The following is a 14951-nucleotide window of genomic DNA, read 5'->3' on the forward strand; positions in this document are numbered from 1 at the left end:
TCGGTCTACCCAGGGCAACCCGGAGCTGTTCCCGACCCTCCACCGCCTGCCACAGAGGCGGTGAAGGCAGGGACAGCCCACTGGGGCCAAGGCGCGGGACCGGCCCCCGCCCGCCGGCCGGGCTCCCCAGGCCTCCCCTGCCGGGCTGCGCTCCCCCTCCCCGGCCTTACCTGCCCGTCATGGCGGCGCGCCCCCGGCCGGCGCCGGGCTGTGGCGGAGGGGGCTGCGAGGCGGGACACGCGGCTCGGCTGGGAGCAGCGGCTCCAGCCCCAGCGAGCCCCGGCGGGCAGCAGAAAGCCCGCCCCGGCCCGGCGGCAGCCCGGGCCCCCGGGGCGTGGGCGGGAGCCGCAGCCCCCGGTGACTCAGGGCAGCACCCCCCCCTCCCCGGCCCCGGCCCCGCGCATACTTTTCCTATAAAGGGAAAGAAATATTGAGTAACGAAGCGGCGGAGTGGGACCGCCTCCCGCCCGTCTCCCGGTGGCGCGGGGACCCGGCGGTCCCGGGGGACGGCTCCTGCCCTTGCCCCGCCGCCAAAGCTGCTGCTGGGCTGCCCGGGAGCCGCTTCCCCCCACCTGGTCGTAAACACTTAGGCAGCTACTATGAGCCTGGGAGGGAGAGGGGAAACGGTGACGGTTCGGTTTCATCATGAAGCCGTTAGCTGGTGCACAGTTATATCTCACACGCACCTCATTGACGTAAAATTTTTTCCTGTGGGCAAAGAAGCTGCGCTTCCTGCCTGCCACGGCAGGCTGTTACGCTCATTGCACGTCCCCAAGGCGAGGGGAAAACAACCTCGCACCGTATTTTCCCCTCAGGGCAGCAGAAGACACGTCTGGAAGGCTATCTTCTAGAAAGCGGTTAGATGGCATCCTTTGCTGCCAAAAGGAAGAGAGATCACGCTCCCTAATGAGGACCCCTCCAAGTGCGACATTTTCTGATAATGTCTAATCCCTTCTTGCTGATCAAACTTTGTCCCGAGCACTCAGGGAGTTTTATGTTCTCTGACATGTATCAATGTATAATGTATCAATGTTAAAGTGATCCACCAAATGGGACAGGGAGCTTCTGCCCAAAAGCAATTTCAAACTTTATCTGTATCTTGTAAGGTAGCTTAGTGCAATGTGACTCACCATTGCTACGGATATCGTTGCAAGCTTGTTGCATTGTTGGGACTGATGATGGAAACCCTGTGCTGTTTCCCGGTGTCCAAACATCTCATTTTTCAGCCTTGCAGTAAACATTTAGAATCATACAGGTTAAATTAGCATTTGATGTATTTCTCACTTATTTAAACCAGGGCGAAGAATTAAGTTAGATGTTATTTTGGTTTAACGGTTGGTTGAGGAAAGGGTAATAGATAATCTTATTAATAAACAGCCAACAATTTAACAGATTTGGCTGAGTGCACAGTAATAGACAAGCTCTTAGTCATTCTCTGCATCTCTAGTCTCTCCTGTTGTAATGGTTTCTGGGTGTCAATGTGTGTCTACTCTTGTGGCTCTCCTTTAGAGAGAAGCAGATTACTTGGACTGAAAGTGTGAGTAGGAGACTCCAGGTGCCACCAGGGCTGTCGGGTGGAGCACCTTGCAGGGCAGTGCTTGGCCTTGAGCTACATCCCAGCCACTGGGCCGTCACCCTGGGAGATCCTTCCTCTGGCCTGCTATGTCCCATGGGGCTGGCTACCTGTGAGCTGTATCAACCTCAGAGATCATCTTTCTCTTACCAATCTACATTTTGAATGTGACACCATCTCCTCTCCAGCTGCTGAAACCGTAAACTGTTACTGCTCGCAGCTGCCAAGCCATTCAGTCACTTCATTAGGAGCAGCTGAAGCAGGCTCCTGCTCCAGCAGCGACATAACCCCCCTCCAGGCCGCCTTGGGCACCCCCTGCCTGACAGGCTTCCCTGCGCCTTTTATCAGACAAATCTGCCTTTCCTTTAAAACTACGAGCAGGCGAAAAGAAGCCGTCCCAGATCGCAAAGCGGGCCCGCACCGCAAGGAGATGGCCTGCCGCCCCCCGACCCCCCCTCGGCCCCTCGCTGCCCGCCTCAGGCCCTCCCGGCCTCACGCGCGCCGCACCACGTGAGGGCGGGCCGCCCCAGATGGCCGGTAACCCGGATGCAGCTACTCCGCAAGATGGCGGCGGCGGTGGCGGTGGAGGCCGGCGCGTTGTAGCGCCCGCGAAGCGGATCCCGGCCCCGCCATGGCGGACCTGGGCCGGCAGTTGCAGGAGTACCTCGCGCAGTCGAAGGCCGCTGCCACCGGCGGCCCCAGCACGGTCCCCGCGTCGCCGCCCGCCGGCTGCTCGCAGGAGGAGGCGGGGACCGGCGGCGGCGGCCTGGGGGCCTGGCTGGGCCCGCTGAACCCCTTCCCGCCGGGCCGCAGCGCCCCCCCCGCGGCAGCGCCCGGATCGGGGCCGGGCTCGGGCTGGCCGTGGGCGGCCGAGGCGGACCCCTGCCTGCCGGCTCTGTCGCGCTGGCAGCGGCTGGCGGGGAGCGGGCTCTGCCTGCTGCTGGCCGCCCTCTGCTTCGGGCTGGCCGCGCTGTACGCGCCGCTGCTGCTGCTCCGGGCACGCAAGTTCGCGCTGCTCTGGTCCCTCGGCTCGCTCTGCGCCCTGGGCGCCGCCGCCCTGCTGCGCGGGCCCGCCCGCCTGCTGCGGGAGCCAAGCAGCGGCTCCCTCCTCTACCTCGGCGCCCTCGGCGGCACCCTCTACGCGGCGCTGGGGCTGCGCAGCACCCTCCTCACGGCGCTGGGCGCCGCTGTCCAGCTGGGCGCCGCTGCCGCCTCGCTCCTGGCCGCGCTGCCTGGGGGAGCCGCCGGCCTTCGCCGCCTCGGCGGCCTCCTCGGCGCCGCGCTGCGCCGGCGCGGCAAAGCGCTGCCGGTGTGAGAGCGCTGCCGGGGCGAGCCCCCCGCCGCCGCGGCGAGGGGGACGGGACCGGCCACAGCCCGGCGGGACGCGGGCGAAGGGACTGGGAGACTCGGGCTGGCGCCGGCCGAGGCGCGAAGACGCTGCTCCGAGACGGGGATGAGGATGGCGCCGTCTGGCGCGCTTCTTTCCACCGCCTTCGCGTTGCTGCTGGGTTTTCCTCACCAGTTCTTGAGCAAGAAAAGCAGCGGCTGGCACCCGGGAACGGTACCGGTGACTCTCTAGACTCGTTTTGCTGTGCTCAGGTGTAACGGTGTTGGTGCCAGCCTGCCGAGCCGTCCCGGAGGATGAGATCTTGCCTTATTGCAAAGTCAGCTCGATAGCCTTGGTCTGGAGTCTCTCCGGCTCTGGGTGGGAGCTGGCAGCATTCTGCTTTCCTACCTCCAGTATAGGACCGTGTGGCTGCTGCAGCCTACTTCAAAACGTGAGTGAGAGTACGGAGCCGATGAAATGTAATTATTGACTTGCCCGTTGCGTGAAAAGCAAGTATCTTAACAGCTGAGGTGCATAGGGCTGACTGACACTGAAACACGGAGACGATTTAGCAAAATCTGATCAAGCATGGGGGTGAACGTTCAAAAGTAGTTAACTGCTATTGGCTCATTTTTTTGCTGACCCCTACACTCTGAACATGTACTGCATAGTGCAGTCATCAGCCACCTGCGATCAGGGGTGAATATGAATACCGTGTCCACTGAACTGCATTTCTCTCTAAAAAACACTTTTAAAATACCATCCAGTCAGTGAAACAAACTTTCCTAGGGCTGTGGGTCACAAAGACTACCCATAACTGTAAGGGTAGTTGTCTTGCATGATGATAGGATGACAGGTGCTAATCTTAGTTAAGAGCCTTGGCCTTTGCAGGTATTGCTGCCTTACAGCTGCTGTAAGGTAGCAAATACTTGGGTGTTAGAAGGGTAGCTTCAGCTCTTAGAACTTTAAATGTTTTGCTTTTTCAGCTTGGGCGGGAATTGCTTACTTGTCACAGCATGACCTTCAAAAATAGATTTGCTAGTAATTAGAGACTGTTGCAGCCAGCACAGCTCTGTTTCAGTGCAGAAATTAAGCAGCCTTAGGAAGGTGCTGAATTTAGGCTGACAGTCCCTGCTGAGAGCTTGGTACTCCAGTTTGGGCTGTATACTGCACTACTGCAGATAAATGGGACTACCAGGCCTAACCTCCTCAGAGCCTGAGTATCTCACTGAGTATACGTGCCTCATGTACAAAATAAAGCCAAACACTGCAATATTTATCTGTTATAATTACTTAGGGTTTAGCTTATTCACCTAATACTTACTCTGAATTAAACTGAAATTATTAAATGGGGGTATTTAAATGTACATACATTGCTTTAATAAAACTATTTGTGTATCAAATGTCAGTATAGGCATTCCACTAATGGTCACTTTTTTTTTCCTTAAACATGTAGAACAGAGCTATCTGAATAACATTAAATTAGTTCTCTCATTTTTACAACTTCTAAGCTGTAGTATATAAATTAATTTTATTCCTAACAGCAGTATCAAATTAAACAAATCTTAGACAAGGTGGAGCTGTAAACTAGCAGGTAGAGCATAAGGATTCGGTGTGCAGGACTGGTAAAAGAACTTGACCTGAAGAGTACAGAAGTCTATTCCCATTAAGTAATTTTGTCCATTTTCTAGGCATAGCAGGTCACAGTATCACAGACTGGGAACCTTCTTCTGTCTCTTCTGCTATGCTCTCACCTTCCAAGATTTTATAAAAAAGCTAGCTAATTATTCAGTTTTCTTACAACTTTTTGTGCATATTCCATGATCATGGAATATTTCAAAACTTAATTAAAAAAGCTGCCCCTTGATGAAGAATATTACTTAACACCAAATACCATAGTGGTTTAAGGATTTAACCAACCATCAGAGGAAAAATGAGCACCATACTCCCTTTTGTCTAGACAGAGAAAGCTGGGTTTCATATTAGGTGCACTCTAACTTGTTTTGGTAGAGGACTGTGGTTTAATTAAGGACTAAAGCTCATCCTCTAAATCACATACTCTATTAGACAAAAGTCACTTTCAGACCCTTAAAAATATATAGGGTTTGTTAAAAAAAAAAAAAGGGCAAGCTTTCCCCTTTGCTAATGATTAAATCATTGGTATTTATCATTAAAACTAACTCCCAGACGTATATCAAAAGTGACCTCAGCTAGAGGTAAGAAGCAATTCCCCCCCCCCCCAAGAGTAAACTGTGTCACATCAGGTGCATCTCAGCTGTTTCCCAGTTAATTCCTTTAAGACCATTTTGTCTCTCTAGAGCCCCATGACAAGGATTTTATAGGCTAATGATCAGTTAATTACTATAATTTTCAAATGCCATTTTGCCACTACGAATTAAAAACTAAGAAAAAAACCCCATAATTGTGACTGACTGAACCAAGAGAACAGCCGTTAAGCATCTATGATCTCTTTAAATAAGACAGGTCATCAGGACTTGAGCCAGTCTTTAGTAAATTAGACCATATGAGAAGTCACATAAAATAACTGCAATGTATCGCTATGTTGTTGCAGTAGCCTTGTCCGCTATAGAACTGCATTGCCATATTATCCCAACTATTATAACATGAAATTCAAGGCAGGGGAAGGGAAGCCTGGTAGTGATATTTTTCATTATACATTATATCCTATACTTTTAATGTAGGACCTTCCTGAGAGCTGGCTTTAGAATATGTACTTACGTGATAAAATTTTCATTGAGGCTTTAAGTATTAAAGGAGCCTTTTGATAACCTGGTGACTGGAGATGATTAATATGAATGATTTATGGGGAAAACAGAAACTCAGGATTGGTAAGCAGCTTTATTATGAAATGTGGGAAATGGGAATAACCCCCTCCTCATTTCCCTCCCCTAGTAAAACTAGGAAGCAAAATCCTAAATAAAAAGATACTTTTAAAATGTTGAGATGAAAGTGATCAACTATGAAGGTTTGCACCTCAGCATTTGAATGCACCAAACTACTGAACACCCGTATCTTTAAGCAATGCATCCTACAACCATTGGAGAATCATAGAATCATTTAGGTTGGAAAAGACCTTCAAGATCATCGAGTCCAACCATCATCCATGCCCACTAACCATGTTCTGGAGTAAAAAGCATATGCATCCATATTAATCAAGCTGCTAAACTTCTTTCTTCCTCAACTTCTATAAACAGATGCTGTTTTGAACAAAAATACTTGACTTGCTCAGGTGAAGCATAGAATGACAATATTTGTCATGATGCCTAATTTGCTAGCAGTCTAGGTTGTAACACACTATGACAACTTTTTCTAAATGGTGTTCCACGTTTTTCTCTTTCAGGATGGTAGACTAGCAAGCAACGGTGATTTCCTGTGTTTTGGAATTTTAACATCAGCACCACTTGTAATCTGTAGCCAGCTGTGGCTAAAGGTGAAAATGAAAGTTCTCTATACATGATAAACCAAAAAACTAGGAATCAGCTATTAGTATTTTAAACAGTTGAGATTTCAGGAGGTAGTTCTGTTGCACCATCTGATACACAAGTTTGCCTAAAGACAACCCTCTTGATAGTAAGAGGTGAGTAAAGAATCACACACTGTGTTGATTTTTTTGTTAATTTTTGCGCAAATTACAATCTGTATTCGTACAAAAACAATGTAACTCTTCTGACAAACTGTACATATAGAAACAAGTTTCTGTCTGGAGGTGAACTGAAATCTGTGGAGGTGCTCCATGTCTCACAACACTTAAAAAAAATTCCAGCTCTTCACAAAACAAAGTAGGGAAAAGAAGGCGAGGAAAACAGGGGTGGAGAGAACAAAACAGAAAACTAGCTACAATATTGCAGCTAGTAGCAGTCAACTGATCTAGGAAAAGACCCTTGTTAGGAACTAATGCACATTCAGTTATCCCAGTTAAGAATCCAGGTTTATGGTGTTGCAGGGTTACTTTATGAGTCCAGAGTAGCAGTCTATTTAAATATTGTCCAGCAAGGACTGGGTGTGACCCAGTCAAAGCCTCTTCTATCGGCCTCGTCCACCACCCCTAGATGCTCCTCTTCTTGATTGACCAGAGTTCATGTTACTGCCTCTTCCCCAGTTACTTCCACTCCTTCCTCCTCGAGAAGGGTTATTGCCTCCTGCAGGGCCTCCACCAAAAGCTTCATCCCTGTGGAATCCATCGTGATGGTCTCCATCTAAAGAACTAGACCTCCCAGATTTTGGCGCTCTCTGTGAAGGTCCTGAATTGCCTCGTCCTAAAAATGAAGCACAATCAGTTACTGATGTTGAAGTCTAAGCCATGCCTCTTCTCAGACATAACCACGTATTTAGCTAGTTCTTCTGTGGTATAATCATTCACAGACCAAATGTAGTTGAGACCTGTAATTTTATGCTTCCTCCCTCTATACAATTTTTCTTACATAGATTTAGTGTCTCCATTACAGTCCAGAAGATGGACAGCAATCAACCAATTCCTTGGTAATTAAAGGAGATTATATCTGATAGAATCAGCAGTCACTTAAATGAAGTAAGTTAGAACAGTGATAGTCATGGTGTCCTCAAAACTGCCAGGCATACCCAATTCTTATGCTTTAACACCATCTGTGGTCCTCTGTATATTTTTATTGCAAAATACTTTTTTTTTTCCTAAACAAAGACATTGCACTGATGGATCAGTTGAGGTTGGTGGTGAAGACAATGAGTAACATTACTGTTTTGTTCCATTTTTTTGCTAGAAATAATGGAAAAATGCTCTATTTTAGTACTAACCAGGAACATAAACTACACGAGCTCTTACTGCCAGGAATAGAGGATTTTCTACTTCTCACAGATCTTTTTAGTAATGATAGTGTAAATTAACATAAAAAAAAGTCATTAGCTCAAAATAACAAGCAGTATTGTGAAAAAAATTAATGGTAACAGTGCTTTATGGACACGTGCTACAGCTAAATTAGGATATTTTTGCTCCAGTTTAGAAAGAGTGATTTTTTGTTGACTCTGCTTGGTTCTGTGTAAAATAGAGACCAAATTGTTCAGCAGACTTTATAATTCATGAAGTTTTAATCTTCAAATGACTTTACTAACACAACTGAAGGTGACACAGCCCATATATATAAAAGTACTGTTTTATCAGGCCTTCTGCCATTGTTCTAAACTTTCTTTGGTACATTAATGAGTTGTCTAGGTGCAAGAAGTGTGGTAGTTAACAATTGTTTTGACTTCAGTAAAGAATCTGATGGAGTTATCAGAAATTATTATTGAAGCTGGAAAAGGAATCCTTACAGATTTGATAAGATGGCTGGCTAAATGAGAAACACAACATACAGTTTTGAAAGGAAAAATATCGATACAGAGGGAGTTTACGAGCAGTTTTATTAAAAAAATCTGTGAACTAATGGTAAAACTGTTGATACGACACTGGAAATACAGTCCATGCAGAGGAGGACTGGCATTCAGTTAAAACTAAATGAGCTTTAGGGCAACAATAAGAGAAGGGGAATGAAATTCAGTGGCATCAAAGACAAAGCTGTGCAGTAGTGGTCTAACAACAAAAAATTAAACTATATGCTGGCAGCTCAGCAATTGGAAGCAACTGAGAAGGATCTCTGTCACTGATCACTACCTAACAGTGGATAGTCAATATGAGGACATTAAAAAAAAGACAACATAAAGAAAAGACAGCAGCGATCCTGAGAAGAAGAAAAAGGATCAAGAACTGGTGCCAGGCTATTAGCCTGGATGATTGTGGCAATGCCATATACAGTAATAGGCTCTGAAACAGCTACTAACTCCAAAAGAATGTATTTTGTGGGTTACGTAGCTCGTTGCATGACAGCGCCATATGACTGTTTAAAGAGGGAAATATGACATGAGTAGCTACTAGGAAAGAATGGAGAAAACAGAACAAAACCAAGTGAACTGTAGAAATCCTTGGTTAAACCACTTCTAAATAGAGTGTGCAATTCCTAGTTACCCGGTTTAATTTCCAAAAGGATAAATTAAAATAGTATTTACAGAGTAATAAGGATAGTAAAAGATACAGAACAATTTCCCAGAGAGCACAACTAAAGAGATCAGAGCTCTGACTTGGAGAAGAGCTCATTCAGGTTGGAAATGGTAGAGTTCAATGCAATCAGAGGTGGCATTCAGAAATAATAGGGATCAACTTTCAACTGTTCCAATTAAAACACAAGACATCATTGAATTAAATTAATGAACGATAGGCTTAAAACAAGAGAAAAACATTTTCCTTCTTATTTTTTTTTTTATGGCACAGTCTACTGCAGTTAAGTTTTCGAGCTCTGTCCATGGATGTTGTCAATGTCAAAAGTTATATGATTCTTAAAGCAATTAGAGAAGCACACAAAAGGTAACTGTCAAAAACCATTAAATATAAAAATAATATTTCAGTAAGTCACTGAACTACAGATCTTCATAAGTTTAGAGAGCATTTCAGGGACATATCACTACAGACTTACAGTGTTCTTAACACTTCCCTCAATACCTGCTACTGGCCATTGTTGAAGACAAGCTACTGAGCTTTACAGACTTCTGGTCTGATCATGGATGGCCATGCTTACACTCTTAGAAGTAGAGAACTCGTTAGGAAAGACTTAGAAGAAGTCAGGGTTCATTAAGTCCAACAGAATGAAGACTGAGACAGGAAAGATATTTGACTTAAAGGACACTAGCACAAGCATGAATATTAACAAATAAATATTCTGAAAATTAGAGTTAAAAAAAAAAGCTCTTAATGAGAGTTTTCCAACTGGAGTAACAGGGAGCCAAAACCTAACTGCTTTTGAACAGGACAATAAAGAAGAGGATTATACGATGCTGGACGGAAGATTTGGATTTGATGTCCCAGAAAATCCCTCTGTTCTTATGTTCCTGTAAGATCGGTCTTCAGCTTCATAGCTGGTAGGATCAAATATTTGCCAGTTCAGCTTTATCCCCTCTGAACAGATAAGGAATTCTGGATAAGCCTACTGTTGAAGAATGTGCCAGTGTTACCTAAGGTTTTCAATACAAGGGGCTTTTTACCTTTGCCCCTCTCCTCTGGAGGTGCACCTGGAGCATCCATTTCTCTGTGGTCAGAGGTCCCTGGTCCATCATGCCAGGGACGTTTACGTGGTGGCAATGAGGCCATGTCCATGCCCTGGAGCGAAGAAGAACGTTCTCTGTTAGCTGGAGAATGCCCATCATGAGGAGGGTGATCTGGACGAGGACCTTGAGCATGAAGAGGAAAAAAACAGGATAAAAAGTAATGTTCATCTGATCATTATTCCTCATTTTTTGAGGCAGTCACATAAATTTACATACTTTCCACACTATTTGGCACACAATTTTAAGTTAAAATTACATACAGCTTCCCCCCCATCCCAACAGGCAAACAAGCAAACAGGAGATGAATAAGTTGTAAGAAAGCTAAAGGTAAAACAGGTTTAAAAGATGATGGGAAAGAAGGAAGTGACAGATCTAAAGTTTTCTTTTCAGTATAAAATACTTTCATATATTTTAGAGACAATCACATCTTCATTTATTCATGTGTCATTTGTGCTCATTTTTTCCATGACATTCTAAAACTCAAGTTTTGCCCCATCTGGGGTTGCCATTAGTAATACAGATGCAAATACCAGTAAGCTGTCAGGCAGCTGAAAACATTATTTTTGCAAACAATAGAGAAGATGTCATCCAAGAGAAAGATTACTATTGGCATTAATATACATTTAAAAAAAAATGCCACGAGATATGCTTCAGTCATCCACAGGTGACAACAACAGGCAGTTCTGGGCTGTACAAAAATTCAGCTTAAGACCTTAAGGCTAGAATCATTTTTTGTTCAGTGAGACAGTTGCATTTAGAGCCAGTTAAATTCTGTACAGTTCATTTTTCCTAAACTTAAAAGTCCAAAGAACTACGTTCTGCTTTTCTCGTGGAAAAAGACTGGTAATGAGCATATGATGTACAGGAAAAAGAGGTGATTTTTAAAAAAATTTTTTTGTGTAAGTGGTTATATTGTAGAAGTCTTGTCTATTATCTAAAACAAACCTCGCCAAATTTTTTACCTGCTTCTCTGTTTCCATCCCAGGGTTCTGGTTTCCGCCCTCCTTCAAAGCGTGGAAGTTCATCTGGAGTAGGAAGTAAACCCTTCCGGCCTCCTGAGCAGTAAGAGATGCAGGGGACAGGAGTGAGAAGAGATTGTATTCATGAAAATACTGTAATTTGCCCAAGAAATATCTCTGCTTCCTTATTCTTGCATTTCTGTGTGGAAGAATGTTACCCTCACCTCTAAGAGCACCACGACCTCGCCCCCGAACACCATGGTCCCTTCCTCTTGAGTTTTCTTCTGGAGAGTCAAAAGTGTCATCTGGCCCAAAATCTTCAGGGCCAGGAAAGCCATCTCTCCCCCTGGGTCCCCGACCCTCATGTCTCGAGGGTCCTCCTCTTCTGAAGCTACAAGAAAAAACATGGTACAAATGTGGTTTTTAGGCAGAATTTAGACTGATAAACTTGAGTCAGCTTCATTTTAATAAGCAACTAATTTCTGAACTGTTTTACTTAATAGTATAGCACATACAGTTACTAGAATAGGATTTGTAGGTGGAAAAGTGCTCATTTTCTGCCTTTGAGCACTTTATTCATTTTTGTAATTTTCTGTCATATTTCCTTCTGTTGATTGTGTTGGTTTTTCATACAAGAAAAATATTGTCAAATATACTGCGTTCATTTAATGAAAAGGGGGAAGAAAACCAATCAGTGAGTGATGATAGATATAAGGTAAGGTAAGGAAAAGTTTAAGTGAATTTCCCTTAACTGTGGTGGTCTTACTTTCCCCTTCCCTTTTTTCCCTTCCATTTTAGTGATAAAAACAACCTGAAAAAATACAAGCAGTGAGAGTCACGGCTATAACAAAGCATTCCAGCATCTCATTCCTATTGATTTGGGATTCTTTGGCTAGAACATTCTCTGTTTCATTTCATTCTTCTAAGTTTACAATTTTAGCAAATGAATCTAGACTGCACTTGGCTCTGTAGGAATGATGATTGCCTAACAGCGTGCACAGTGGCATTCTACAACCTGAAGAGCAGTTTATCCAACTGCAGTAATGAAGAATTTTGTTTTGCGAAATGTAGTTATGACACTAAAGTTGGTAATCTCCTTCTAGTAAGTACCGTGGCATCTTCAGTAATTTGGTATGATTGGATTCTGCATCTCATCTTAAATGAGTATATATAGCTCCTCCAGTATCACACTGGGGTTTTAACAGAGGTCTTCAGAGAGGAGAATAGTTCTTAATGAACTGTCAGTGCTATTTCAGGTAAGCCTGTAGATGGCTGCATGAATACTTGTAGTTTTGTTTTTTACATTACCAGTTTAAACACTTGGAGTGCTTGTAAAAGTGCATACATGTTCTGTGTATTACTGCAACTCCAAAAGTGTGCACTAGCACCAATTGTTAAGATTGTCTCAGTTTACAGCCCAGTTTCTGTGCAAGCACAGGTGAGATGTTTAGGTGGTGCAGGCACACTGGTTCAGGAATCCTCACAGTGCAACCCCACGCTGCTCCTGCCCACCCCTCAGTGACAGCATAGATAATGCAGAGCACTCTTTGCCCATTCACACTGATGCCCCCCGCCTCCCCTCTATTCCCAGTTCCACACTGGCCAAACTAACCACCATAATAGTCAGATGGCATTGGCTTTGTGCAACATCCCCTTCCCCAGCTCATTAACGACACAGTGCATCCTATTACAAGCAAAACTTTAGATACTTTTATTTAGAATTTTAACAACATTAACCTTTTAATTACAAATTTAAATATTTTAACAGTAGTCATAACACAATACAATATTTTTAAACTTTTACATTTTTTTTTAATTAAAAACAATAGGTCTGTCTCCACCTCCCAGAAAACAAACACAATACAGAGAGGAGGCTGCTGTGCCTGTATAGGTACAACAGTGGATGGAGGGAGTGCTGTGTATGGACAATGAACCATTTTACATTAACCTGGATGACTTGGGAAAACAAACTGAACAGTTTCAGGTACAAATGGTTCAAATAACCACATAGCAATATTGTTTAGCCTTGAAACAGCACAGTCCTCTAGATGTTCTTTAGAGGGCCTCCCACTTTAATACTGACATGGTGTGATTCTGCTTAGCTTGTAAATTACCAAGATTTGCAACACAAGGTCCTACAGCTAGCAGGAATAGGGCCTTTCCTTTTGTTTCCAAGCAATGTTATAGACACAGTTAAATTCTGAAATCTATCATACCTATGCCTGACATAGCCACAGCTCCTAATATTGCGTTATGTATATCCTTTTTCACTTTTTCATATCAGTCACATGTAAAACCCTGCCTTGCATAGGGCTCAGTTCCTGTTTGACTGCTCTCAGATCTTCCTCCTTGAGGCCTAGGACCTTAATGTACAGAACTACACACTCTGCAGATTAGCAGGCAGGAAGAGGCAGGTCTCTGCAGTAGAAGCATCATGTTGATATGCACAGGTAGAGTAAGAACAGGACAGGGATGAAAAGGACGGGAAATTAGAAACACACATACACACACTTCCCTCTCATGCTTGCTCAAACCAGTTACAATCTAAATTCCAAACCAAGTCAGCTAAATGAGTGGTTGGGATTCTTAAGTTCATCTCAGCATCTGCAGTAAATGGCACCTAATTCACCTTCATTCAAAGGAATTCATTAAGTTTACAAGCACAACAAGCCTTTTATAGCCCTGTGCTGACTCCTTTTAAACCAAACTCTGTACAAACACTTGTACTCTGACAAATAGACTCTTCTTAGTTCAGAAGTCAGATTTACAGGTCACAAGGTTCTCGGACTCTCTTCCTGAAACCTTTTTAAAAATCGGGATCATAATAAAATATTTTCCAGTCCCTAAGCATTTCCAGTATAAGATTTTAAAATCTCTACTGAGCTTCTAAGTGTTGTCTGCTATGTCTTTTAGAATTCTATAATGCAGACTGTTCAGCTTGGATGCTCTCTTATTTTTACTTTTTTAAAATGGCTTTAATTGTTACCTTCTTTTAGTTACTGTTCATTTCTTTTCATACTCTTCACACAAAAGGAAGGTACATCTTTACAGAGCTAGGTAGAAAATAGCTAAAAGAAGAGCTGTATAGATGCAAAGTAAAAGGAATGTAAGAAAATGATTAAAAAGGCAACTAAAACACACAAAATTCACATTATGTGGAGACCACAATATATTTGTACAAGTACACGTTCTTATACATATAGAGTTGGTGGTCAGTGAGAGGCTTAGACCATGGAAGCCAAATTTAACTCAGTTAAACTAGCATAAATCTGGAGCAATTTCGATGACAATTAATCTTGCTGACTTAGCGTAATTCTTCCATATTTACATTGGTAACTAGAAGCAAATTTATCCCTTTGTGATTTATTTGGAAATTGTGAGCAATGACATGGACATTGCTGTAAATTAGATTATTTTTGAGTTCTTCGCTTGGCATTAAGAAATGTCAGAAAGAGAAATAAAATTTCTACAAGCCAAAACATGAGAAGATAGTCTCAACAGTCCAACAGATGCTGTAGCTCTGCCCCTTATATTTGATAGTAGGATGACTGTTCCTGCTCCTTACAAGTATATTACATCTCATTCTACAGTCTCTACAGTCATGCTGTATTTTGTGACTGGAGACAAAGTCTCAAAATCCACTTCTAGTGTTCAAAAGTTTGTCACTTTAACCTTCAAGTTTCCTCTCAATTTTCATCAAAATGGTCTCAAATCTTCATCCTGTGTCATTGGATCTTCTCTACAAATTTCCTCCCTTCTCTTTACTTACTGTTTAAAGACACGGAAGCTGCTGTGTACAATGACCATTTTTCAAGTTTTCTTCTATTACTGAATGATTTTTATGGACTCTATACTCAGGTATATTAGAGTTTTCATTTCCTTATTGGTTTCCAGTTTATAAATCTGAAACAGATAGACTCCTTAATGAAAAGGAAACCAGGAAGAAAGAGCTCCCTCCATTTAC

The 14951-nt window shown here is 43.7% G+C and overlaps 3 protein-coding genes across 4 annotated transcripts in view; 1 reads left to right on the top strand and 2 right to left on the bottom strand.

The window, feature by feature from the left end:
- Positions 1-384, bottom strand: part of LIMS2 (LIM zinc finger domain containing 2) — a 37301-nt gene extending 36917 nt beyond the window's left edge. The window contains exon 1 of the mRNA XM_052804813.1: positions 171-384. Coding sequence (XP_052660773.1) covers positions 171-181 — 11 coding nt within the window. The 5' untranslated portion in view covers positions 182-384. The remainder of the gene's footprint in view (positions 1-170) is intronic.
- Positions 385-2110: 1726 nt separating this feature from the next.
- Positions 2111-13615, top strand: SFT2D3 (SFT2 domain containing 3). Of its 2 annotated transcripts, none has more exons than XM_052803899.1 (3): positions 2111-3351; positions 6262-6498; positions 11014-13615. In XM_052803899.1, the coding sequence occupies exon 1, from the start codon at positions 2205-2207 to the stop codon at positions 2886-2888; it is 684 nt and encodes a 227-aa protein (XP_052659859.1). In that variant the 5' UTR covers positions 2111-2204; the 3' UTR covers positions 2889-3351; positions 6262-6498; positions 11014-13615. The 2 variants fall into 2 exon arrangements, with proteins under 2 accessions (XP_052659859.1, XP_052659860.1); XM_052803900.1 differs by having other exon boundaries at positions 6262-6351.
- WDR33 (WD repeat domain 33) overlaps positions 6706-14951 on the bottom strand; it is a 71042-nt gene continuing 62796 nt past the window's right edge. Inside the window, exons 20-23 of the mRNA XM_052803897.1 lie at positions 11212-11378; positions 10991-11083; positions 9966-10151; positions 6706-7177 (exon numbers count right to left, since the gene is read on the bottom strand). Coding sequence (XP_052659857.1) covers positions 6945-7177; positions 9966-10151; positions 10991-11083; positions 11212-11378 — 679 coding nt within the window. The 3' untranslated portion in view covers positions 6706-6944. The remainder of the gene's footprint in view (positions 7178-9965; positions 10152-10990; positions 11084-11211; positions 11379-14951) is intronic.

Source organism: Harpia harpyja, chromosome 12 (assembly GCF_026419915.1).
Source record: "Harpia harpyja isolate bHarHar1 chromosome 12, bHarHar1 primary haplotype, whole genome shotgun sequence".
NCBI classification, from domain to species: Eukaryota; Metazoa; Chordata; class Aves; order Accipitriformes; family Accipitridae; genus Harpia; species Harpia harpyja.

Bases quoted from the DNA above. Each gene is read 5' to 3' on its own strand.
- SFT2D3 (XM_052803899.1), top strand. From the start codon at position 2,205: ATGGCGGACCTGGGCCGGCAGTTGCAGGAGTACCTCGCGCAGTCGAAG.